The sequence below is a fragment of the Opisthocomus hoazin genome, chromosome 8, assembly GCF_030867145.1.
Source record: "Opisthocomus hoazin isolate bOpiHoa1 chromosome 8, bOpiHoa1.hap1, whole genome shotgun sequence".
Classification (NCBI taxonomy): Eukaryota; Metazoa; Chordata; class Aves; order Opisthocomiformes; family Opisthocomidae; genus Opisthocomus; species Opisthocomus hoazin.
This window is the reverse complement of record NC_134421.1, coordinates 32,792,562-32,816,963: the sequence shown is the minus strand read 5'-3', so window position 1 is coordinate 32,816,963 and position 24,402 is coordinate 32,792,562. Positions and strand designations below refer to the sequence as shown.

The following is a 24,402-nucleotide window of genomic DNA, read 5'->3' as shown; positions in this document are numbered from 1 at the left end:
GTTCTACCTTTCTTCATATTCCTACTAATTGCTCACCTGTGTTCTTAATCCATCTATTTATGGATCTTCCCACTCAAATTGATAGTTTACACACATTGACAAATTAGCTAACATAAGATGACAAGTGATATCCAGAAGCACACCCTCAACCACAGCAAACACTTACTAGAACTCTGTGAAGCCTCAGAACAGGAAGTTTAAGCTAGCTGCCTTATTTTGCTGCAGACTTAAGCTTACTTAAAGTAAGCTCAAAGACTTTTATCACAGGTCAGCTGGACACGCTAACTTGTTTCTCGCTAACTGGTTCATGCATCTGAGCAATTATGCTCTTTTGGTCTGCAGTCCAGAACTACCTGGTCAAGATACTTAATCTACCCTTCGGCTACATTTCTTCTACAAATCCTTTCCATTTCTGGCCCACGATTTCTTTATTATCCACAAATATCAATTATGACCAAAATAATTCTGATGAAAATATCTCATATAGGCTTGTTACACTGAAGAAAACACATAACAAAGACGAAACACAGAAAAAGATGTCTCTTTTCAGTCAAAAAAATAACCACATTTTGCTTCTGCAGAAAAGAACAAGGGAAAAACAGAAGGAAAACTAAGTGAAAGCCAATTATTTCTGCTGTGAACAGCAATTAAAACCTTCAAGTCTTGTCTTCGTGCCTTCTGCCAAACTATCAGTCTAAGAAAACACATTAGCTAAAAAAAGAAACAAAACCAAACATGCTTCCAAGCATGTTTATGTAATTCCTTGAAATCTCTTAGTTTTCCTTCTGTTTTTTCCTTGTTCTTTTATGTAACTCCTTGAATTACATATAACAGGAATTAACTATATTAAACCTACAACTTAAAATGCTTAACATTTTAATTAAAATTAGTATTTTAATTAAAGCAAAATTTTCCCCAACACCTAATAAATACAATAGATAACGACAAGCAAAAAGAACTTTACAAGCTAAAACAACTGTACAAGTATTTACCTTGGCCGGATTCTGTGACTTCAGATTTTTGTGATGACTGTTTTGTTACTTCTTTGCCTTTTTTTAATCTGCTCCTCTCAGCTGGAGTAGGCAGTTTTTGTCTGAGAGGTTTCAGTTCAAACGCCTGAAAGGCTATAACCGGATTTTTCTCCTCAGGAGACACGTCTTTTATAGCATCCGTTGTAATACTGTCATTTTCTACAGTTATTTGGTCCTCAGTGTCCACTGTTTTATCATCATCTTGTTGTTCATTTTCTTCCCTGTTGCTCAAAGCCAGTCTTTCATCTTTATTAATGTATTCAAGCTCTAATTGTATCTGTTTATACTTCAAGAGCAGATCCTCAAAACTTTCTTCCACAGAGTTTTCGTTTTTAGAAGAGTAGCTCTGCTTTCTAGATGGGGACCTTCCAAAAGTTTTGGCTGAATTACTGGTCAAGAAAACTAAGACAAGAACATGTATAAACTTAACAGTGGCACTATTACCACCGAAGACTGAATTATGACAAACAGAACTTAAAATCAGCCTCATGTATTTTACTTTTACCTTAAGGCTAGCTTGAAAAATATCCCTTATAAATAAGAGTAGCATACAAAAGATTTATCCATTTTTTTATATTGACCGCTTAAATAAACATTTCCTCAAATCAACAATTCAAAATATCCTACTTATGACAAGAATTTCATGAATTGCTGAGAAGTCTTGTCTCTTGCTCACACCATCCTCCCAGAAACAACAGCTGTAATCTGAGAAGGTTCCCTATCCCAAAGAGTAAGTCAGACTTCCAGAGCTCATAACTCAAGTATTGACTCCCCACTTGACATTCTGAAAAAGACAGGTTAAATTCACTCTCACTCATTTTATCCTTTCATAAAATGCTAAGTCTAGCCACAGCACAACTACACACTGCAGTAACTGTAGCTCATCAAATGAGGTAAGGCATAGAAAAAACAACAACTGAAGGGAATTTAAAAAAGTGGCTAAAGACTTGCAATCAAAACATTCAAAAAATGCTAAAATAGGATTGGGAATTACTAATTACTCAGAAAAAGGCTATCTGTGCATGCCCAAGCGACAGACTTTCTTGACAACACGTTGTCCAAGGCAGGAAATGGAAGTATTCTTAGGCAACTGTATCCAGAATAAAAGATCTCACTCTTAGAGGTTCACTTTCTCTTACCTATACCTGACACTTTAAAAGTTAAACTATCCTGTAAAATAATCATGCTCGAGGGGAAATGTTTTAGGATACCGAGTCAGGTCTGACTCGTTCAACTTTCAGTATCAACCCTGCTGTGACAACAGCTGACTCACATCCAGTTATGTTAAATGCTTTATCATCGACGTCATCTCTTAAAACAATAAATGAAGTAAAACTAAGAGCTAAAATAGGTGTCCTCTGAATGCAGACATACTGAAGGATGCTAACTTTTTATTTGCCTTCTGCTCACAACAGAACTTGCATCAACAACTTGGATGTTTCTATGTTAACCTCTAGCATAAGTATGAAGAATCGTGGTATATGTCCTACAAACACAACTTCTGTAATGTTTTGCTGTACAGTGCTTTCTTAAGCTTCAGCACAAAAAACCCAGAAACAAGTAAACTACATAAAATCCAGAAGGCAATCAAACAATCTGTAAATTCGCTGAAAAAACTGAACTGTGTGCAGTGTGACATCAAATTATGTAGTAAGCATGTTTGCCAAATCCACTTCCAACATATTTCTACTTCCAAAAAGACAACTAACTTCAGCGATTTTGTGAGACACAGAAAAGTCTGAAGCTAATTAAGTGACTTAACATCATTTATAAAAATAAGTCTATTATACTGAAATAGTTCAATAGCTTCTGGAGTCATCTAGAGTTGGGTAACAAGACAAAGCTTTGAAATGTTTTTTGTGCTCAGGATAATACAATTGCTAGAGCTCCCACAACAGTATTAATCAGAAATTCTGTGTTTCATGTATGTAGAATTTTTTTTTATATGCAGTTCCACACACAGAATGCAAGACTACATGGAGTGCTATGAAAAGCAAATGGCCACATATACATAAAAACAACCATTATTCTTCCATCAACTCAAGAGAAACTTTATCCTACAACCAAAAAAAGAGACCACCCGAAGAAACTGGGGGGGAGGGAGGGGGGGGGTCAGAAGTGAAGAAAAACGTATGCTGTGGAGAGTTCAGAATTCAGCAAGGTCACATTTTGGTCCCATATTTCAGACTCAAAATTCCACAATTCTCTATGCAAGAATTTCTGCAGAATGACTATCCAACAACTTCATGTTAAAGCTGCTAGGAATTAAAAGAGAAAAGCCTAGTAAAAGCTAATACTCAAAGAAACGTAACAAGAATTCTTGAAGTGCTCCACCGTGTCATTCACTCCAATTATACAAACACTTCCACAACGCACTGTGCATCTCTCTCTTAGCAGACACTTAAACGTTCCACTTTCTTGCGGGAATTCCAAATACGACTCCAGGCCACAAGCCTCCTTGTACCAGCTGATGTGAAGGTCTCTTCTTCAAGTCACATGCCCATGAACTACACCCCTACCCCACTAATATTAGCAACATGGAGATACCTCAATATTTAGGAATACTGTAATATCAACTCCTTTAGGTGGCAAAGATATGAAAAATACAGGACAGAACTTACACAGATAAAAACATGGTCCTTCCTTAACTATATGATCCATAAACAACTGAATGTCACTTATTAAAAAGGAACACTATTAGAACCTTCTCTATTATGTTAATCAGAAGAGTGCATCTTCAATATGGGGGGGGGGGGGGGGAGGGGGAAGACTTCCTTATTTTCTGCTTTTGGTTTGAAAATGGAATTATCAGTTTCTGAATGCTCTGTGAATTAAAAAGGAGTAGACTGTATAAGTATTTAGCATCGCAAGATCTGTTTATGATGATCAACATGCTTGCCCTGCAAATTACTTCTTACACAGAAAGTAACCATTTTCTGGTACTGGGAGCAACACTGCAAATTAAGACTTAAAATCTGTTTTCAGGACTAGAACAGTCTTACTGCGTGACCTTGGGGAAATCACTTCTTCACTCACTGTCCCTCAAGATGAGATCCTTGAATGAAGAGTTCTTACGAAGATTTCAGTAATGCTGCAACTTTACCAGATGAGATTAAATAAAAGCATCTCTTTATCACTAGTTTGCATATCCCATCCACACTGGAAAAAAAAAACCAAAACGATGACATGGATAAATAATCTTGTATCTAAAATAACCCAAGGATCTAATGACTAGCTTTGAAATCCATAACTCCTGGCACAAGTAGGAAACATTCCTGCTCCCGGGATCAACCAGGACACTCAAGCAAACAACGCACATCCTTTGACCACTGGTCCAGAGGACAACAAAACACTGTAAGATTCTGAATAATAGGTTTTAACCACTAGTTCTCTTGCTCATTGTTTTTTACGCTTGTCTACATTTTCAGTTAGGCAACAATGCAGTTACACCACAGTTTCAGTACCAAGCTGCCCCCAAGTTACACTTATTTCTTTTCTACAGCAAACCTGGAAATCAGAATAGCTTTTTCCATCACTTCTGCAGTGCCTACTCCTAACAGGAGGAAACAGTAGAACTCTATTAATAAAGTCACCTAACGAACTCTAAGAGCAATCAGTGGAGAACATCCTACAAGGAATGCTGGGTACAGCTTTATAGAGAACCAGAGCTTTCCTATGTTTCCCAAACTCCCGTATAAACCACATTTTGTGCATACAGTCCCAGCTCAGCTTAGGTTTAGCTTTAAAGTTAGCTTCAGCTGTGTGTAACAGACTCTGGAGGGCTGGAAGCCAAAATGAAAAAGCAGTGGATCCTTCATTGCCCAATAAGGGAAATTAACAAGCTCAGGGTTTTAGCTTTACAACCGTGACACTGTAATTATATGACCCCGCTTCACAAGACTCGCACTTCGGGCTAGAAAAGCAGCCACCCGGGATCGAATCGGCCACGGCTTTGTTTCAAGCTACGCTTTTTCCCTACACGGGACTGATCGGTCAGGCTGCGTGCCAGGTCACGGTACTAATCCGGCTTCCCAGCAGCCTCCCCTTGAGAGGCAGGGCCCGCTGCTCCAGCCGGCCCCGGGGACTGGCAGGGGCGCCTCCCTCCCCGCTGCCCCGACTGCGGTCCCCAGCGCCAGGGCGGGCGGGAAACGCGTCCCTCTCGCAGGGCTTTCGGCCACGTACCGCGACAGGGACGCGCCCGGGCCCACCCCCGCGGCACGGCCTCCCCGCCTCCGTTCCCTCTCACGTCTCAAGGATACATTTCCGAGGCGAGGGCTCCCTCCAGCCCTGGCCGCTACCGAACCCGGTGCCGCCTCCCCCTCCGGGCGGCCTCCCCGGAGGATTGCCTCCCCGGTCGCCGCCGCCCCGGCCGCTATCCCAGTGCCCGCTGCCTCTGTAGGGCCGGCCTCGGAAGCGGAATCGGTCCAGGGCGTTGTGGCTGCGCTCCCAGAAGGAGAGCCGGGGACCCGTCTCAGAGTGCGAGCCCGACGGCATCCGCGGCGCCGGCATGGGCGGCGGGTGGGAGCGGAACGAGTCCTTGGGCCGATACCCGCCGCGGCTGTGCAGGGGCCCCATCTCCGGCGGGGGCTGGTGCCGCGAGCAGGGGAAGCGCCGGCCGGAGGAGGAGAGCGAGACCCCCCCGCGGAGGCCGGGAGGCGGCCTGCGCCTGGAGTAGGGCCTGCTGCTGACGAGGCCGCCGCCGGTCTCGGAGCCGCCGCAGCCGGGCCCGAAGCCGTTGTTGTCATCGTCGCTGATTTCGCCGTCTTCCAGCTCCCCTTCTTCCTTCGGAGAGAGCCCGCTAGGATCCAGCGCCGCCTCCGCGGGCGCGGCCTCCGCGGCCGCCATGGGGCCCAGGCCAACGGTCTCGGCCAGGCAGCGCGCGCCGCGGCCCGACCCGCCACCACCCGCGCGGCCGCTTTCGTTTCCTGCGCAGGGCACGGCACCCTCGCGCCGCGCCTCGGCCCCTCCCCGCCGCCCGGCCCGGCCCGGCCCGGCCCGGCCCGCGCGGGCTCTCGCGAGACTGCGCCCCTATTCCCCCCTCCCCACTTCCCCGGGCGGGAAGGGGGTGCCTTACGTCTGGGCCGTTGCAGTGTATCCTGGGCAACGTAGTTCCCAGCAGGGGGCGAGGCCGCGCAAGGCAGGGGGCGGGGAAAGCCGGTGGCTCAGCCTATAGCGGGGCGGTGGCGGGGGGGGGGGGCCGCCAATGGGGGTTCGACCCGCCATATTGGTGAAGGAGGCGAGCGGGAAGGCCGCCATCTTGTTGAAGGGAAGCGAGTTGTTTGGAGGAGCGTGGCGGAGCGATCCTGAGCGGCTGCATGGCAGCGGGATGTGTTGCTCTTGAGTGGCAGTTTCCTTTAGCACCGTCCGGGGCAGCGCCAGCCACGGCGCTTCTGGGGCACGGGCCTTCCTGGGTGCTTGTCCTGCTGAGCCGCAGACTCTTCCTCCTTTGGTGGGGCCTGTGTGCTGCTGCTGCTCAAACGGTGTGCAGGCTTCTAAAGATGGAAAAGCAGCGGGTGTCCTGGCAGTGCCCAGCACCCCGGTAGGCATCCTTAACCCGCCAATTAAACTGCTGTTAACATTTTTAAGAGGGAGGTTTTTGGGAAGCTCTCCCAATCTGTAGTTGCTTTGAAGTTCAGATTGGCCCTAATGGCTTCTGTGGCAGGAGTGACAAGCATCAGACAGGGTAAAGCAATGACATAAACTCTTTAAATAATTTGTTTTGATTTCACTTTGAGTATTCTGGTGCTACCTCATTATCTGTTTCAGGAGGCCTCTTACCAGGTTAGCAGTGATGGCTTTTTCTTAGGCAGAAGGAGAAACCGTATTTTAAGTAAAGCCTTTCAGTCTTTCTACGTCAAGTTGGCATCTCCTAGAAAACTCACAAAACTTGACACTTAAAACTTTTAGCACAGTCCCTGAGAATTTCTTCGTAATGATTATGCATGCTAAATATCTTTGCGGAGCTGTCATGATTCTAAAACTTGGAGAAGACTGCTGCCTTTTTTTTTGCGTTTCCGGAGGGTGAATTATGAAGGGTTTTTTTTTTTCAGTGAATAATGTGCTGTGGAAACACAAGTACCAAAAATAAAATTCGGTATCGTGTTACTATTTATTTTTCTTCTTTGCCTTTCTGTCTAGGTTTTCTTTAGACCAACAAGAATAGGAGAGTGGATAATGCATATGCTTTGTAAAGTCCAAAACATTGTGCCAAACAAACTTTTCTTTGCTCAAGGCACTTTGCACCCTCTTGTGTTGACCTAATTGGACAAACTACATGACTTAGAATAGATACCATTCCAATGACTTGACTTCATACAAAATTCAGGGTAATGGAATGTGTATGTCATGTCCTAAATTTCTCTAATTTCTTCTATTTAAAACAGTGTGGATTCTACTAAGATATTTACAAGGAAGAATGAAGCAAGTTAAAAATTATATATTTTTTTTAACAAGTATCTATCATACTACAGTAGGGTGTTATTTGTGTCAGTTCTTCTATTCAAATAGCTGTTACCTCTAGAAATCATGCTTCTTTCATAGCTTACACTATTTTACATATCCAGTAGTATTAAAAACATCTACGAAGGGCTGGCAGATGAGACACAGGACCTACTGAAAACTTGCTGAAGTAGCAGCTGGAGGTCAGGCAAGATTCTTAAACAGTGCTAGGTGACTGTGTCTGTGTCTGAAATCTAATTTGCTGTAGTTACAAAGAAGTTTCAGTATCACTACATCTAAGCTGCAGCAATTTCCCTCCCAGCAGACATCTACTTACTTGGGCATCTCAGAGGTTTGCATGTATCTGGTTCTAGTTTCCTTTGTGCAATTACCTTTATTTCTAAGTGTTTTCACACATTAGTAGGAAATTAGTAGCAGCATCTTTTAGAGTGGGAAGGAAAATGTTTATAGAACTGTAAGGTTTTGGCAAAGAAGCAGTAGCTCTATGGGAAATTAACCTGATGTGGGTATTCCCACTCTATTTGTTGTTGCTGTATGTTTGCCTATAGTTCATCCAACAAGTGTGCTGATTTTATTCAACAATGCTTTATGATCTGTGTGAGTTTCTAGCTGAGATACTTAACCATCTGAAAAAGAAGATCCTGAGAATCTTCCAGTGGCTTTGTGTATCCTATGGTATCATATGTCCCGTCTTTTATTTCAGTCATCTGATACTGCCTGCTTTTTTCTTTTATCTAGGGTTATCAGGCGAGTAATTTTATGTCTGAATTTTCAGGGAGAGGTGAATTCATCAACTGTATTAATCACTGTTAACAAACAGAGAAATTGATAGTGTTAAATTCTCTTCTGTAAAGGGCAGAAAATGGCATGTGTAAAAATAATGTGTTGATCTGATGGTTATGGTATCTACACATTTGAACAAGAGGCCATAAACATTTGAAAACTGCGAGGGAGATGCCATTCAAAGTAACCGTTAAGCAACTTCCTTGCTTATGGCATGCGTAATAGATGAAGATTTTTTTTGTGAGGTTTCATTACAATTTGTAAACTTAAGACAATCCAAAGTAAAGAGACTTTATCTTAGCTGCATTTGTTCATTTCTCTTTGGAAGAGATCTGATATTGCTGCTGGAGCACAAATTGCTGTGTTAAATACTGAATATGTTTTCAGTAAAATAAAAATGGAATGATTTAAAATACAGGAAAGCGTATGTCTTAATACTGGAGCATAGAATTTGATTTATTCTTTATCATATTCCCTGAATATTACCTGCACCTCTAGACATGGGCAAAAAAGCACTGGAGAAATAGCATGTAATAGATGTACTTGAATTACTGGAATTTGTGTAGATAAGCAGCTAAGACTCACTGAATTAAAAGATATCTTCAAGATGTCTTCCTGCAACTCAGCTCGTGCAGTTGGTGACAAGTTCTGTATTTAAAGGTGTATAGCAAAGGACATGGGATGGTTACACAGCTTTAATGCAACTAAGACTCATTTGCATATTGTACAAATGTGAACTACGACCATTTGTGCAGCGATCCTAATCCTAGCGTTATTATTTCTGTTAAAGTTTTAAATATCCCTGGTAGAAAAAGTTACTGGATTCTCATTTTCTCATGATATGTGTCTCAAGCTCTTTATCCAGAGCTGAAAAATAATACTGGAATCTCAGTGATGTTTTTGCTTTAAGTGACCTCATTTCTGGTACACAAAACATTGAAAAAAAAATTCTAATTTTCGAAGTTCGAGGCAGAAAATTAGTAACATGTTTACCACATAAATTAAATTTAATGATTACGAGTAAAGTAGAATCTTATTTTTCAGAAGCACAATCTGAGCTTTAAGGACTGGGCCACATTTATGAATATAAAAGACATTCGGTATCTTTTGGTATTATAATGTTTGGCTGAGGCTAATTATATGATTATTCGTGTTCCATCCCTGCTTTTAAGTGTCAATTACAGTTGTCTAATACCAACACAAGACTTAATCTAGCCGAGTTTAAGCTTAATTCACCTTACATTAAATTGAATCTGGTATTGGTGTATTTGGTCTGGCTGGGATGGTCTTCATCGCAGCCCGTATGGTGCTGTGTTTCGGGTCTGTGGCTGTAACGGTGCTGGTAACACAGCAGTGTTGCTGCTGTCGCTGAACCCTGCCTGCACCGCCTCAAGGCTCACTCTTTTTTCTACTCTGCCCATGCCCCCACGAGTGGAGGGGGGCTGGGCAGGAGATGGGGAGGGGACGCAGCTGGGACAACTGACCCAAACCAGCCAAGGGGATGTTCCACACCATGTAACCTCATGCTCAGCAATAAAAACCAGCAGCGGAAGAAGGAGGATTGTGGGGGAGTTGTCTCCCAAGGTGACCAGTGCTCAAAGACTGGCTGGGAATCAGTGTGCTCGTGGGCAGTGGCAAGTGATTCCCTTTGCGATGCTTGGTGGGGTGTTTTTTTTCTCTTTATCTCACCTATTAACCTGGGTTTTATCTTAATCCATGAGTTTTCTCGCTTTTGTTCTTCGTATTAACTCCCCCATCCTGCTGGGGGAAGGGAGAGGTGAGCAAGCAGGTGTGTGGGTGTTTACCTGCTGGCAAGGGCCAACCCAGCACATTTGGATTCATGAACTATGCACAGTGTATACATGTGCTACTAGTTAGTGCTTGTTCACGCTCACTGTTTTTTCCCACCCAAACTTCTGACAGGTTGAACTGTGGTAACTTTTACATGATTCTACAATAAACCTTTCTGGAACTAAGAAACTTCACTGCCTTTTGTTTGATTATTTGATTAATTGTTTTCTTCTTGGTATGCAAACAATTATAACTTTAAATACATTGGACTCTAAATAATGACGATTTTTTTTTCACTGTTCAAGAAAACATGAAGTGCTTAAAAATAGAATTTGGGGAAATGGTGAAGACAAAGAATGTGACTGTGAAATGCTGCTTTGTAGGTTCTGGGAGGGTCGAATTTTATGATGAAGGCATTCTACGGAAACAGTTGAACACTGTATAGATTGTATTTTAATTTCTGAGAATTATGTTCAGTTAATCCATGCACGTTACACAATTTCATATTGCTTTGTTTGTCTGTTTCCTAACTCATTTCTTCTGGTTTTTTGCATCCTTTTTTTTTTTTTTAACAGAAACCCATGTGAAATCTTCCTAAGAAGAAAGCAGTTTATATCCAAGAATGAACGTCCAACTTCAAAATAAACATAAATGTAAACAAGTTCTTATTGAACACAGTTAATGACTTCAAAGGACATGTGCATGTAAAAAAACCTAAAAATTAGACAAGACAGTAGGATTGAGAAAAAGCATCAAGAATCACATTCAAGCAGAAGGCAGTGCTGCACAATGATAGCTCGAAATACTTTACTCATCAGAAGCTTAAAATCAAATAATATTTCACCAGATATATATCGGAGAAAATGATATTAAATGCCTTAAGGAATCTTCCTTTGGATAAGTTAAAAGTACAAGATAAAAGCATCAGATATTTATATGAGATTAAAATGCAGAAGACTATTTAGAAAAGTTTTTCAAATAAAAAAGTAGTCTGTAATCTTTGGTATTTATGGTGAGTTAATGCTAAAATATGAATCAGTCACATTGATATGCTCTCAGACATTCACCTGGTGACAAGAAAAATCTCCTTTTATGACTGTTTAATTACTCAATACGTATCAGTTACTGAAGAAGACTTCTTTAAAATCTGGAGGATGTTAAAATGTGATTTTAGAGCTTTCACCTCAGGTAATAATAGCGTCTGATGTAAGAGCTGGTTCTGTGAGTTCTATCTTGCCCGAAGTTCATACAAGAAGCTTTTTTCTTTTGGAAGAGGCTTTATTTTTAGGAACTTAAAATAATCGCTGCAGGTAACTTCAGATGAAGCACACTTCTCAAGTAGCCGTTAACTTCCTCCTGTTAGATGTTGCTAAAAAGAATGGCCAGTTCCTCTAGGGAACCTCAGTGCCCTTTCCTTTGTCCCCTGAGATTTACAAGTGAGGATCTTGTGTTGGTACTTGAGACTCTACACAAACCTCTCTCTAAGGCCTCAGAAGCAAATAGCATGTTGAGATGTAAGCAAGCAAGGTCAGAAACTGAACCATAGAACTTGTGCCCTCTTTAAGGCAGAGAAGTCTGTAGGCGTTTTCTGTTGTGTTTGTATTGTACTTCAAGCTTGTGCTTGTATTGTACTTGTACACCTAGCCCAAGGTTAACCCCAAAGATTGTGGTGAGTGTGTAATGCTTTTTTTACCCTTTGATGGGATGACTGGTGTTTCCTTAGTTCTTCAAATTGTGTACATGGTTGATGAAAATAAAGAACGAGAAAGATCTCGTAATGTTTTCATTTCATTTCCCATTCTACCATATGCATGTATTTTTACTAATTAAAAATATCTTGGAGTTTAATTCTGCGTTGGACAAAAGATTAAGAGTTGTTATTTACAGTATGTGGATGCTACAGCCAATTTCACTGCAGAGCTATTTAACAAATCAAATGTCTGTGGTAATTTTTTACACTTTGATAGGTACGCAAATACATATATAGATGATTAAGTGCAACAATTTCCAGTATTTTGGTATTTTCATGCTTTTCCTAAATGCTTTTTAAATACTTCAAATATTGTTTAAAACAGGAAATCTGAAATGAAGGGCTCAAATTAGCGTGATTTAAAATAATACAAGAAATTGTACCTTTTCTGTTTGACAGGTAAATACTGCCATGGGTTGGGTTGCACACAATGTTGGAAGGAGAAAGAAGTGAAAAAAAACCCCTAAACTTCACATTAACTTCACATGTCTTTTATTTTTCCTGATGACGTGGATGAAACTGTACTATAGCATTTTCATCTATGTCAAGGTACAATATCTTTCTTTTTGTTAAAAGCACTTCAGAAACGTGTAGAGGCAATACCCTATCATGTCCTGCAATTTTTCCTCAGTTCTTAAAATTTCTCAATATAAACTTTTTTTTAAAGTAGTATTTCCTACGGCATATACTCAGAGCAAAGGATAATGAAATTGGTCTTGAACACCAGTCAGAAGTTAGTTGTTGCAACAATAAAAGGCACCTTTATTAGATATCTTTCTTGCATGGAGGGAATGAAGGGGTACAAAAGAGTGCTTGTTTATTTTTATTGGTCACAAGTGAAGATTTGAGCTGTTGGAGACACAGGGGATAAGAGTAATAACTCTTCCTTGTTGACCGGGGAAAAAAAGTCTTGTTCCTCTTAAGCTGCCCTCCAGAACTGTATTTCTGGATGACTGAGGCTGCATTTTGTCAGCTGGGAAATAAATGACTTGTCATTTCACGTTACATGAATTCTACATACTACTGAAACGGTAATTTTTCAAGTGCAAATACTGCAGAATGCATTACCCACTTCTCGCGCATTTTGGCAGAATTTTTTCAAGTAAACCGCTGTTTCACCGGTGGTGTGGAATAAATACGCAGCCTGTTTTGCAGACTCTGGTCAGGCAGAAGCGGGTTGTCCTGTAGCTGTAGGAGACAGCACGATGCAACAGAGACTCAACCCTCTACTGATACAAACTCTGGCAGAAAACAAAAGTGCTGGGGCTTATTTGCGTTTGTGGCAGATACAGGGTTTTTTGTGAAAGGGCCTGATCTGACAGAGCAGCATCTGCACAGGAGGAAACTTTTACAGCACTTGTGCCAGCGTGTTCCTGATAACTCCAAGTCTGCAGCCCTGCGGCCTCGACCTGCAGCTGTTCAGCTCATCCATCTAGGGATCCTGCCACGTCCTTGACCGATATTTGGCCATAGGGAGGCCTGCTGCCGCATTCCTCCCTTTGAGACCTCGCAGTCTCACAGTTCTGAGAGACCCCCAGAGTGCAGCAGACAAGCCATCTTATGGCTCTGCTGCCAAGGACTGATCATCCTTCAGGCTGTCACATCTTGTCATCTGCTCTTGCCTCTAGGATTGGGTGTCAAGCAGCATTTCTTCTGGGTTTCTTCTCTTTCCACCTCTGTTCATCTCAAGGTACACAAGTCCCATCTGCACGGCCAGCGTTAGTGTGGTTACAACAGTATCTCTGCATTTCTTAATACACAATTTTACCATACAGTTATTTGAATAAGCACACACAGTTAAAACAACAGCAGTAATATGAATAAAACACTACAATTACTTTTTACCTATCAACCCAACATTTTTTGATGTTTTCAAACGAGCTCCACAAGTTCCAGTTACTGGGTTGTTTTGCTTTGTGTGCCTCTTTTTTAATGTGTTCATTCAAATCAAAAATGTTTTCTGAATTGTCTGGGATAGAGGTAAAATATCCTTTTCCAGTTAAGGTGCATATTTCACCCTTACAAGACAGCGTAAAGTCAAGTGTTAACCTGTTTTGAAGGGGGACGTTATGGATAGTGGTCATTTCAGTCATTATTTGGTAAGAGTCTTCAGTGTTATTACCAATTTGCTTTAAATAATAGCTAAAAAAACATTTTTAATGGCTCTTGCCACCTCATATGTGGGAAGTATAATAGTCCCATTTTTTTAACGCTCTTGCCTTTTCTGACATAGCTTGTCTTTTCTGAGGATATTCAGAGGGGAGAAATGACAAATGTCAAACAGCTGGCATTGTATGCCCAATATAACATGATCCAAACCAGTCCTGTGGGACAGTGGTATGCAAATGTACCACTAATGAAATAAGGGTCCCAAGAAAGCATGTATAGAAGATGATGTCAACTCACAGTTTTTTGAGTTACCAAATAAACATCTAGTATCATTCTGACAATTAATAGTTCTGGTGCAATCACTGTATCACATGTAGCATGTTGCATTTACTTTCAAGTAATAAGTGTTTCCCAGGGGCATACAATCCCAGGTGTCAACCAGGAGTTGAAGCTTCATGCATATCCATGCTGGAGCAACTTAGATCAGTTCCCACGTATTGTCTTTGGGAACGAGACGTTTCTGCCCTCTGGGGATTCCAGTCTCATCTTTTTACTGATGAATTACATACCATAGGAAGCGTGGGACACATTCACTAGAGTGACAAGGGATATGGAAACACACCCAACATGTTGAAACATCTAAGTCTTTAGTGTAATAGCAGGCCAACTGAAGAAGGGCATTTTAAGAGTTTATGTGATAATACAAAGACATTCGACTCTTAGAAGACACTGCATCTTTATCAGTTCTATTTTGTTGAGCTTGAGTTGTCTGTGTGTCACCTTGGTATAGACCCAAGTCTCCATATTCCCAAGAGTGGCACGTTTAGAGGCAGGTTCTGGAAGGGCTTCTTTTACCTGTGAGTGAGTAGTCTTCACACATTGCGTTAGAGCCTTGCAATACTTCAACGTAACATCATCAGTCATCTATAGCTTGGATCAATGAGGTGGCTTAGGTGGGGTATGCAGTAACCATCTGGGTTTACCCATTGCAACTTCATATGGGGGTAGTGCGTCTTTTTAATTCATGGTGCTTTTGATGTATATTAGGGCCAGTAGTAAACCGTCTGGCCATCTAAAGCCAGCTTCTTCAAAAATTTTGGCCAGTCTAGTTTTTAAAACAGAAACCTTCCTTTCAACAGGTCCACAGTGTAATTGCTGTTGGATTCCTAGGGCTTTACAGACCACCTGGACAACTTGTCCTGTGAAATGAGTCCCCTGGTCACTGTGTAGTATGAGGGTATTCCAGAATGAGACATTCTCTCAAAAGTTTCTTGGTGACAGTAGTAGCATCTACTTTTCTACATGGCCAGGCCTCTATCCATCCCGAGAACATGTTTATGATTACCAAAAATGTATTTGCAGTTACAGCGTTTGGGCACTTGTATAAAATCCATTTGCAAACTTATCTCATGGGTTTGGGTGTGCTGCAGCTTTGGTTTGGACCCTTTGTCTGATGTGATGGACCAAATAAACAGGACAAGTGCTGCAGTATTATTGTGCTCTTACAGAGAAATCTGGAGCAAACCAATCTTGTACTGCTGCAATCAGCCCCCGCTTGCCACTGCGAGCCACCACGGGGGTCGCACCATCAAGGTATGGGAGGAGAACCTAAGGTGAAATGAGGTGGCCATCCAAGGAGCGCCACAAGGAATTGAGGTGTAGCTGACAGCCCTAGGACAGCCAGACTGCATTTTCATTGCCGGTGCTGGGTCCTGTAAAATGGAGAGTTCTGAGAGAGAAGCAGGCAGTGACTGCTTTGAGGAAAGGCTGATGAGAGCACGTTCAAGAGCCTGCTGGCCAGAAAGGCCCGCTGTGCTTGCTGATTGATAAGTTAAGGCATTTTCTCGTGTGGTATCATCATAAGGAAAAACATGAGTTTAGCATTTTACTATTGCTAAAAGAGAGGGTAATGATAATGCTTGCAGAAGAGCTACAACATAGCAGCCGTTTCAATAGGAGTGCTAGATGATGTTAAGAAGCTGAGCTGTTTTCAAAGCTGCCTACAGTAATGCACAGCCCCGAAGTCATGTCAGGAATCACTGTAAACACGGATTGCTCAGTGGGGCTGGCTGCCCCCGTGCAAGAACAGAAGTGTAAGTCAGGGCAGCAAGTTCTGCAATTTGTGCCGAGGAGATGGTTGGCAAATAATAAGCATTTAGACCGTTGGTGGAAGTACAGATAGCATACACTGCAGCTATGTGATGGCCATGGGTGTCCATGGCTACGTGGGTGTCCGTGGGCAGGGGCAGGACGTGATGCTGCACGGGTAAGGACAGAACAGCAAGAGAAATGTTGGCTGCTGACAGGAGCTGGTTTTGTTGGAAAATATGTTTGTGCGAGCTGGAAATATGCTGGGCCTTCCCTTTTAAAAGGAGGGCTGCAACACGGTGGGGAACAGCAGCAGTTAAGTGATGACCCAGGACCAGAGTATCTGTAAGGGGTTTTCAATCAAACAGCTGTCAGCAGTGACTTTCTGTGATTTCGTTTGTTTGGCTTCTGTTTTTTTTCTATTGAATGTCTTTTCATACGAGCTAAAAAAGACGTCCCATTGGACCTGGGCCACCAGGTTGCCTGGGTACTTACAGTATTAAACATATCAACAAGAGAGCCAGACTTTCAAAAATGAATGCCTTATAAAAGTTGTATTAAAAAAAAAAAAGGAGTGTACATGTTACTTCTCAGTTGGTAGCTGTGAAAAGTGCTGGGATTGCAGTCCTGTAGAATTAAACCAATATGTAAAGAGGTGTGACATGACCCTCAGTGCCAGGACATTTTTTTCAGCTTTTCTTGCAGCACTTCACTGTTGTTCTTCAGCCTAATAGCAAGTATAACTAGGTCCAGCTCCCAACACCTTTTCTTTACGCTGTCTTCAGGAAAGCTCAGGAACCTTAACTCAGCAAGAAAACAGAAGTGGAAGGGGATGATTTTCACAAAGGCTCCAATTTAAAGCACAGAAAGCTAGTATTTGACTTTGTCTGTGCTGCTAAATAAGCGGGCTTGGGTCCAGTCCCTGGCCTGAAGGCCTACTGGTGCTTAGGACCCGCCCACTCTCTAGGGACCTGCTGGAAACAGCTGGCTGGAGCAGTCCAAGTGCAGCTGGAGAGTAAGTTTACAATTAAGCAGTGATGATTACAGAGAAGTCAGTGCTTGAGTTGTCACCAGATCCTATTTCTTCATTTAGCAGTATAAATTTATTGCCAAGATCTTCTCTTTTTTAATGGAGAAAGAAAAACGTATCTACCAGTTGTTTCAGTTCACCTAACACCAGCTAACTTCAGAGGGGGGACACACAGCAGTAATCTTGTGTTAATTAATAGGAGAGTGGCTTCCATAGGCTGAACTTCACTTTTATATATACAGGTGTCCTAAGACAATGATTCCATGAACATCATACCCTTAGCCAACTCTGTAAAAAGTGTTAGTACCTTACATCAGCCAGCAACCACCAGTGGTCTGATCATTGTATACAGAATGTTTCATTACCAGTTATCTTTTGGATCTGAGCATTTTCTAGTGAAACCACAAGATCAGTTTTCTGAAAAAAAATATTCAGAAGCTCTTCTCTGTGGAAGTACTGACTCTGGAAGAGTTCTCAAGTTCTTCGTTTGCAAGAAAGAAATCTAAAGCCTCTGACAAAAGTTTGAATTTTTAGGCAAAAAACCCTGGGGGTTTTATGCAAGTACTTTGCTTACAGAGACTGGATCAGCTCCAGCTTACAGGCTTACAACTAAATCAGTGGCTGATATAAGAGAAATTAAACATATAAGATGAATTCCAGACAGTTGAATAGACTTACAAGTGGGAGGCTCAAATAATTAACATTAAAGCAGGCGAGGTGAAGTCTCAGACAGAAGAATGCAAAATGTATCAAAAAATCATGATCCATTCTACTAAAATAACCATGGATGCTAAAAATGTTCACTTTTTATTTATGTCTTCAGATTTCCTCTGAGAGGATTTTGTTTGAATCCAAGTCATTCTCCTTTCTGCTTTCTGCATTCATATTACCCAATGTCTATGTCATCAAGAAAAAATATCAAGTGTAGCAAGACTTGGCAGCCATAAGATAACCTCTGGTTGTTACAGTGATGTCCTACACTTCCAAAAACTGAAGTATCTCAGATTTATGTGGGAAAGCAGAGTGCCAAGTTTTGTTTATTTTTGGTACAACCATGGTAGGGAAGAAATATAGACTCCTTTCAGAGATTAAGAATGCATCTTTTTTGGTATTTTTCACAGGTAGTCAAAAATACAATCTTCTCTGAGATTAAAGCAGTGGTACCTTGAGAGTGTTGTGTACAGCGATAGGGTGACTTCAGTACCAATTTATGACACTGGGTGGATCTCTGAAGTCAGGAGAACAAGAAAAGAAATCTTTAATTGACACTGTCTTTGCATGAGAAGAGTGGATTGGGCTCCACCCTGCTTGCTAGTGCCTTGATTTCTCCATTTTTCATCTTCTTCGTGACAGGATGATTTCCTGTGGCATCACTGTACTGTTTATGACTGAAAGAATGGGAATAAATTATCATGCCAAAGCAGCAGAATAGGCAGTTAAATATTCCTTCTGATGAGAAACTTCAGTTGCTGAAAACGTTGGGAATCTGCAATTCTTCGTCATAGGACTTAAACTCACCTTGCTTTTGAAATACTTTTTCTGCACCAGTTCTACTGAATCTGGACTGAACAGAAGTTGTGAAAGGTAAGGGATATTTCTGCTTAACTTTGAGCACACATTGTTATAGCCACCTCTTTTAGATAAAACTTTCCTTCCTTACTCTGTAGTTTTAGTTTTCCATGATGTCTTCACATTTCTGACATAATTATCCAGTTTCTAAAGTCTTCAACTCCTTGGCAGTGTTTGAAGTTAGATGTGCGGGTGTTCTGGGTGAACCAGTACTAAAATTCGCTATTGCCAGAATCAAAAGTATTGTATTTGCATGAGTGAAGTATATAATGATACAGAAATTGTTCTTTTTGTATCATATAATGATACAAAACTTGTTCATCAGTTTAATGGTGTTAACAGCATCTGCCTGGAGTGTTTGGTTGAGATCTGCACATTGTATAATGCACCACATCCTCCCTGACTTGCATGGCATTGCAGCATCATACAGCCACAAAGTGTTCATCCCAGAATTTCTGTAAGTCTCTGTTATGTTACAAAAGCATCCTGCCCTCCTTCACATCGAAAAGACAGAGAACTGGAGTCACTATAGCTTAAAGCAACTGAAAAAAATATTGGAAAAAGGGAGTAGGAGGAGATATGAAGTCATGCCCTGATTGGAGTCCTGGCAGGTGAAACACTACCACACATTAAGTACAGCAGCAGAGTTACCCCTGCGAACAGCCACTGTGTAGTTCAGCGCTCTTTTTATTCCAGACACAGATAAAGACTTCATGAGCAACTGCTTCAAAAGTTATAGTTAAAAGCTGCTCACATAGGCACTGCATTTTGGTACTTCTGCCACTGCTCAAGGAAAGCATAGTCTACCATCTTATTAAGGAGATTATTTCTGAAGTGTGAGCCACATGTTTCCCTGTTGCTCTTCATCTTCCAACGGGTTGTAGACTGGCCTACTATTTGAGCCTCTACAGGGAAACAAAAATGCCACAAACAGTTAGGCTTGATAGCCTGCTGCTGTGGTTTCTCTACCAGGAAGAAATGTGTAGGAATTTTACAAACTTTTTTTCTTCTTTTGGGGAAGTTCTGTTCTGCTAAAATCAAAACATACTGGTTTGGACTCATTTTTTGTTGAAAAGGTCCTAAAGTCAGAACAGAATATGGACAAAATTCTTCTAACACAGACATCCCTTACAAGAGCTAGTAGGCTGATGGTTAGAGTAGTCAGTCAAAAATAGTAAACCCACTTTCAATCCTTGTTCTGCTTAATTTTGTAAAGATGAGTAAAGAGTAAGTAAACATTGATCTTCTGCATTCCCGGTGATTTCCAAGCCATTAAATCATTTGGAGGTGAATGCACTCGATTTAATTTTTTTGACGAAACCATCATGTCTGCAGCTAAAGATCTCTTCCCAAGCTCAGTTCATTTGATCTTGCTGTCAAGAAGACAAAAGAAAGGGATTTATTCTGTTCACATTTAAGTCTGAAAATTGGTGTCAAGATGTGCTGCAGCATCTGCTTTGCGCTTGTGCATCCACTCATTATATTGTCACTTCTGCTTTCCTACCAATGTGTTTCTTCTTGCTGGCATCATTCAGCAAAGCTTTTTCTGTCTCTTGTTCTGCCTGAGGATTCTTCCGCTGTTCCAGTCTGTCTCCACTGGTGTTTCCCAGGCATTCTGCCTGCCATATGGAAAATCACATCTTTTCTTTGCAATCCTCTTTTCTTCGCCTTAGAATTAGCCACCAATGTTCTTTACATAAAGCCCCAATTCAACAATTCCATAGCTACCATCTGTCCTTCCTCTGGACTGCATTTCCAAGTATTTTCACTTTCAAGGACTACAGCTTATACCTTCACAAGTATTTGGGCACCCCAAATTTTCCAACTAACATCAATGGGAGCTTGGCAAACCTGCAGGAATTCAGGTCTAGTCACTAATAACCTGGAGGACGATATTTTTTATTGAGACTTTATTCCCCATCTGGATTTAGGTTTGGTTCACCCCACCCCATATCCCTTACAAATGCTTTAAACACTGTAAAACATTAGTCATCTTAAATCTTGAGCAGTATTTACTAGAATTCTCCAGTTCTGCTAAATACCCTAGAGGTAAATGTGAAGTAGTTCTTTTGCTGAAAATCTTAAATCTAACAGTTTGATCTATGTAGGAAAAGAAAAAATACATATATATATATATGTGCATAGTTCCAACACTTCTGCACAGCCTGCCTAAACAGGTCAAACTGCTGATTTGAATCATTATGTATGACAAGTTACACCCGCTTGTGTTGAGGAAGATGTGGAAGGATATGTGTTTTCAAAGGCTAAACCTGTATGTAACATAATGATTCTGAATCATTTAAAAGTTATCTAAACCTAAAAGCCAGCCAATCCTGTTCCCTTGCATAGCTATTATTCTGTCAACGGAGACTGCGGTCTGCCTAGCAAGGTGATACAGGGCAACAGTGAGTCTTTGATGCCAGTCCCACGGTTGTTCTCCCCCACCATATGTTGGTATTCATTCCTCAAAGCAGTTTTGGTGTACATGAGCTAGATTCCTCCTGGAGGAGCCTGACCTCCCCATTTCCCTCCAGATACACTCAAAGGCTTGAGGGGTCTGACCCCACATGTGGACCATCGCAAAGTCCTGCAGCATTTGTGTCAGCTGCCACCTCCCAACTCCTTCTTGAAACTCTGCTGATCCTTCCTCAAATCATCCACATCCCTTGTGCATGGTCCTTTCACATCTCTTTAGCTGTCTTACTTCTTGTTCCTCTTCCCCACTGCTGAACCCTTTATTTTTTTATTACCTTATTTTTACAGTCTAGTTCAATCTCTTTAACTTTCCTGCTGTGTTAAATGCCTTCCACGTCTCACAAATCCTCTAACAACATTACTTGTTCATCTGAAAGTGACAAAGGTATCACGAAAACAATAGGATAACTCGACAGTGCCAGGAGGTTGCTAGCCTCAGGACTACTAACAAATACAAGAGGATCAGTTAGCAACAGTTTACTAAATTTAAAGCAGGGGGTCTTCTCAAAGAACTTCTCAAAGAACTTAACACTCCAGGGGGATGTGTCTTGGGCTGGGCACTGGATGGTAGTGTGGATGCTGTCAACACTCTCTCACTTTTGGGGAACTCAAAAGGACCAAAGGACAGAGTAAGTTCACTGATGTAACTCAGAACTATTGGTGAGTCAAAGAGTGGTTCGTAGATGGCCTTGAAGACTTTGATCACTGTTTTGCCCACAGCAGACTTGTCTACAAAAAGCTGGTTAGCGACTGATTAATAGGAGTTGGGGGTTGCAAGACTCCACAAGGCAATGGGTACTCTTTTGAACACAAATATGGATTCCAAAATATCGTGCAAGAACGGTAAAGGAATGGAGCCAGCTCAGAGACACCTTCCAACGGTGCCCCTCCACACCTGAAAATTTCACACCCATTGTTGATTATACTATGTTATGATTATGAAGTTTCACAAGCCTGAGGTCACCTCCCATCCCCATGAACTTCCAGTCAACGACAGGCAACGCAGCTTGAGCAGCAAGGTCTTCAGACCGACATTCTTCCACTGCTTCCTCAGTGAAAAGGACATGCTAGAGGACTGAAGGCCACTTGGTTCATGGTGTCTTTTTAGCACTGCTGCTGCAGGTTCTGGATTAATTCTACTATTCTTCCCCACGTCTTCCTTGCGATGTATGTATGTCATTGAAACTTGGACAGGAGAGGTAGATCAGACGGCACAAGTCCTTGTGTCACTTGGAAATGCCACAAATAATAACATTAGAAGGGCTTTTGTATGCATTTTTTTATATTAGTGATAATAATGCAGGCGCTGGTTTGTAAATGCCATTGGCGTGAATTAAATAAATGAAGAGGTCGGTGTTTCCAGGGGGATCCACAGAAAGGTTTGTAGGCTATCTTCCTTTCGAATAGTTCCATATTCCAAGTGTGATAGAGATATGCAGCACTGGGTCAAATTCTATCTCATCCAAAATAAACTCTGCAGTTCAAATATACCGGAGCTATCGTAAGCCTGAACACCCACTACTTGCAATAGACTGATCCTTTCCTATTTCACTGAATTACTTGCTAAAGTAGATAAATACAGAGTAAACACATAGTAAAAAATTAGGTTATGTGTAATAAATGTTTCCACCACTAGAAAAAGACATTTTTTCTGCATCAGAAAGCTATCCTGCAATAGGATGGGCCAAAAGAGTGTCTCTGGGCATGTAATGCCATCATAAAGTGTGTCCGACTTAGGAAACGGGAGAACAGAAGGGATGGACCTCCATCTCTGAAAGTATCCCAGAATCTCAAAGAGAAGACAGTATAGACTCGATTTCATCTAATCAAAGGAACTGAAATCAGTAGATACCTACTTGTCCAGTATAAGGTTTCAAACAATAAAAAATCTCACAATATCATTGTCAGTTCGGGAACATTTGTTGTACTTGTTAGGGACATGCTAAAATACAGCATAGGAAAAGACATAGGATCAAGACAGGGAACAGAACTGATTCAGCAAAGCATTTTATCATAAACCAATAGGACTAATATGTTTAGAGTCAGGCGCTCGCAGAAGTTTGCTAAACTGGGATAATAAATTGATACAGATTCATGAAGCATTTCTCTATACCACACCTTCTCACAGTTGTTTCCAGTAATACTCAAAGGTGTTCACAAGCTTTACCAAAAGCATGGACCTTGACCTGAAGTTACAGATGGGGAAGGAAGATTATAGTTCTGTCTGGTATAAGTCCTGCTTTGCACAGCATGTCAAGTGCACAAAATGCTTAACTTGAAATAAAATTGAAAGGTACTTTTTCAAAAATTTGGCATGCCCACTGAAATACCAAATCCATTTTGAAAGGCAAAGTATTACTTCAGAAAAGATCAAAACATGTTAGGATACTATGAATAAATTTTATCGGTGTCATTGTCCTTGAATAAACTGAATTGACACAAAGCTAAAGCCTGCCTACACATATTTAAGAAATTTAATATTTAAAGCATCATCCCGTGTTCTGTTCTTTTCGGTGAGGCAGTTGGATATTTACTTTACTCTTCATCATTTGTTGCTTTGAAGTCCACAGTCCAAATCCTGCTGTGAATGGTTTTCCTATGGTGTTAATCACTGACATTTTTGATGGCCTCAAAAATGTTATGAATTCATCTGTATAGCAGCTCCTGTGGTATGAAAATGATTGTTTGCAATTTGTCAGTATTTTCACAGGTGACTAGTAATTTTGGGTGCTCTACTTAAGCTGGATATTTACCTGCAATATTACACTTTTCCTTCTGTTTTCTGTAGACTATCTAATGACACTATCAGCATAAAATTTTACAGTCTTACTATTTTGTCTTTTCTACGAGTGTGAATATTATTCAAAGCCCTTACGAGTAGCTGTACTCAGTACAATGTTAACAATGTTTACAGCTTTTTAATTTCACGTATTTAACAATATTTCATCTTCAGTCGGTTTTTGGATATTGAAAAGACAAGTTTAACAATGAAGAATAAAAAATATTTTAATTATTATTTATGTTTCAAGCTATATTGTTTATAATGAATTCTATCAAGCACAAAAACTATAAAGGCAACTGATAAAAAGCAGGAATATTCCCTTAAGTAAATATATGTATAAATTCTTGTGGAGTGTTACAAAAAAATACAGCGTAAAAGTTCATGTCCAAGTGTGGTGTTTTCTCCTGTAATAACCAAGTAAAAAAAAGTAGTAAAAATAAAAATCACCAAAGGGGCTCTTCCTTCATTTTTGTATTAACTATAAGATAAGCAATACTTGTCTCTAAAGACAATTTTAATAACTTAATCTGTTCAG

General features: G+C 41.0%; 1 protein-coding gene across 3 annotated transcripts in view; it reads right to left on the bottom strand.

Annotated features, from left to right (window-relative positions):
* Nucleotides 1–5,932, bottom strand: part of ZFC3H1 (zinc finger C3H1-type containing) — a 44,671-nt gene extending 38,739 nt beyond the window's left edge. For all 3 annotated transcript variants that reach the window (XM_075427942.1, XM_075427944.1, XM_075427943.1), the window contains exons 1-2: nt 5,291–5,932; nt 993–1,412 (exon numbers count right to left, since the gene is read on the bottom strand). In XM_075427942.1, the coding sequence (XP_075284057.1) occupies nt 993–1,412; nt 5,291–5,876 (1,006 nt within the window). In that variant the 5' untranslated portion in view covers nt 5,877–5,932. The remainder of the gene's footprint in view (nt 1–992; nt 1,413–5,290) is intronic.
* Nucleotides 5,933–24,402: the final 18,470 nt, after the last annotated feature.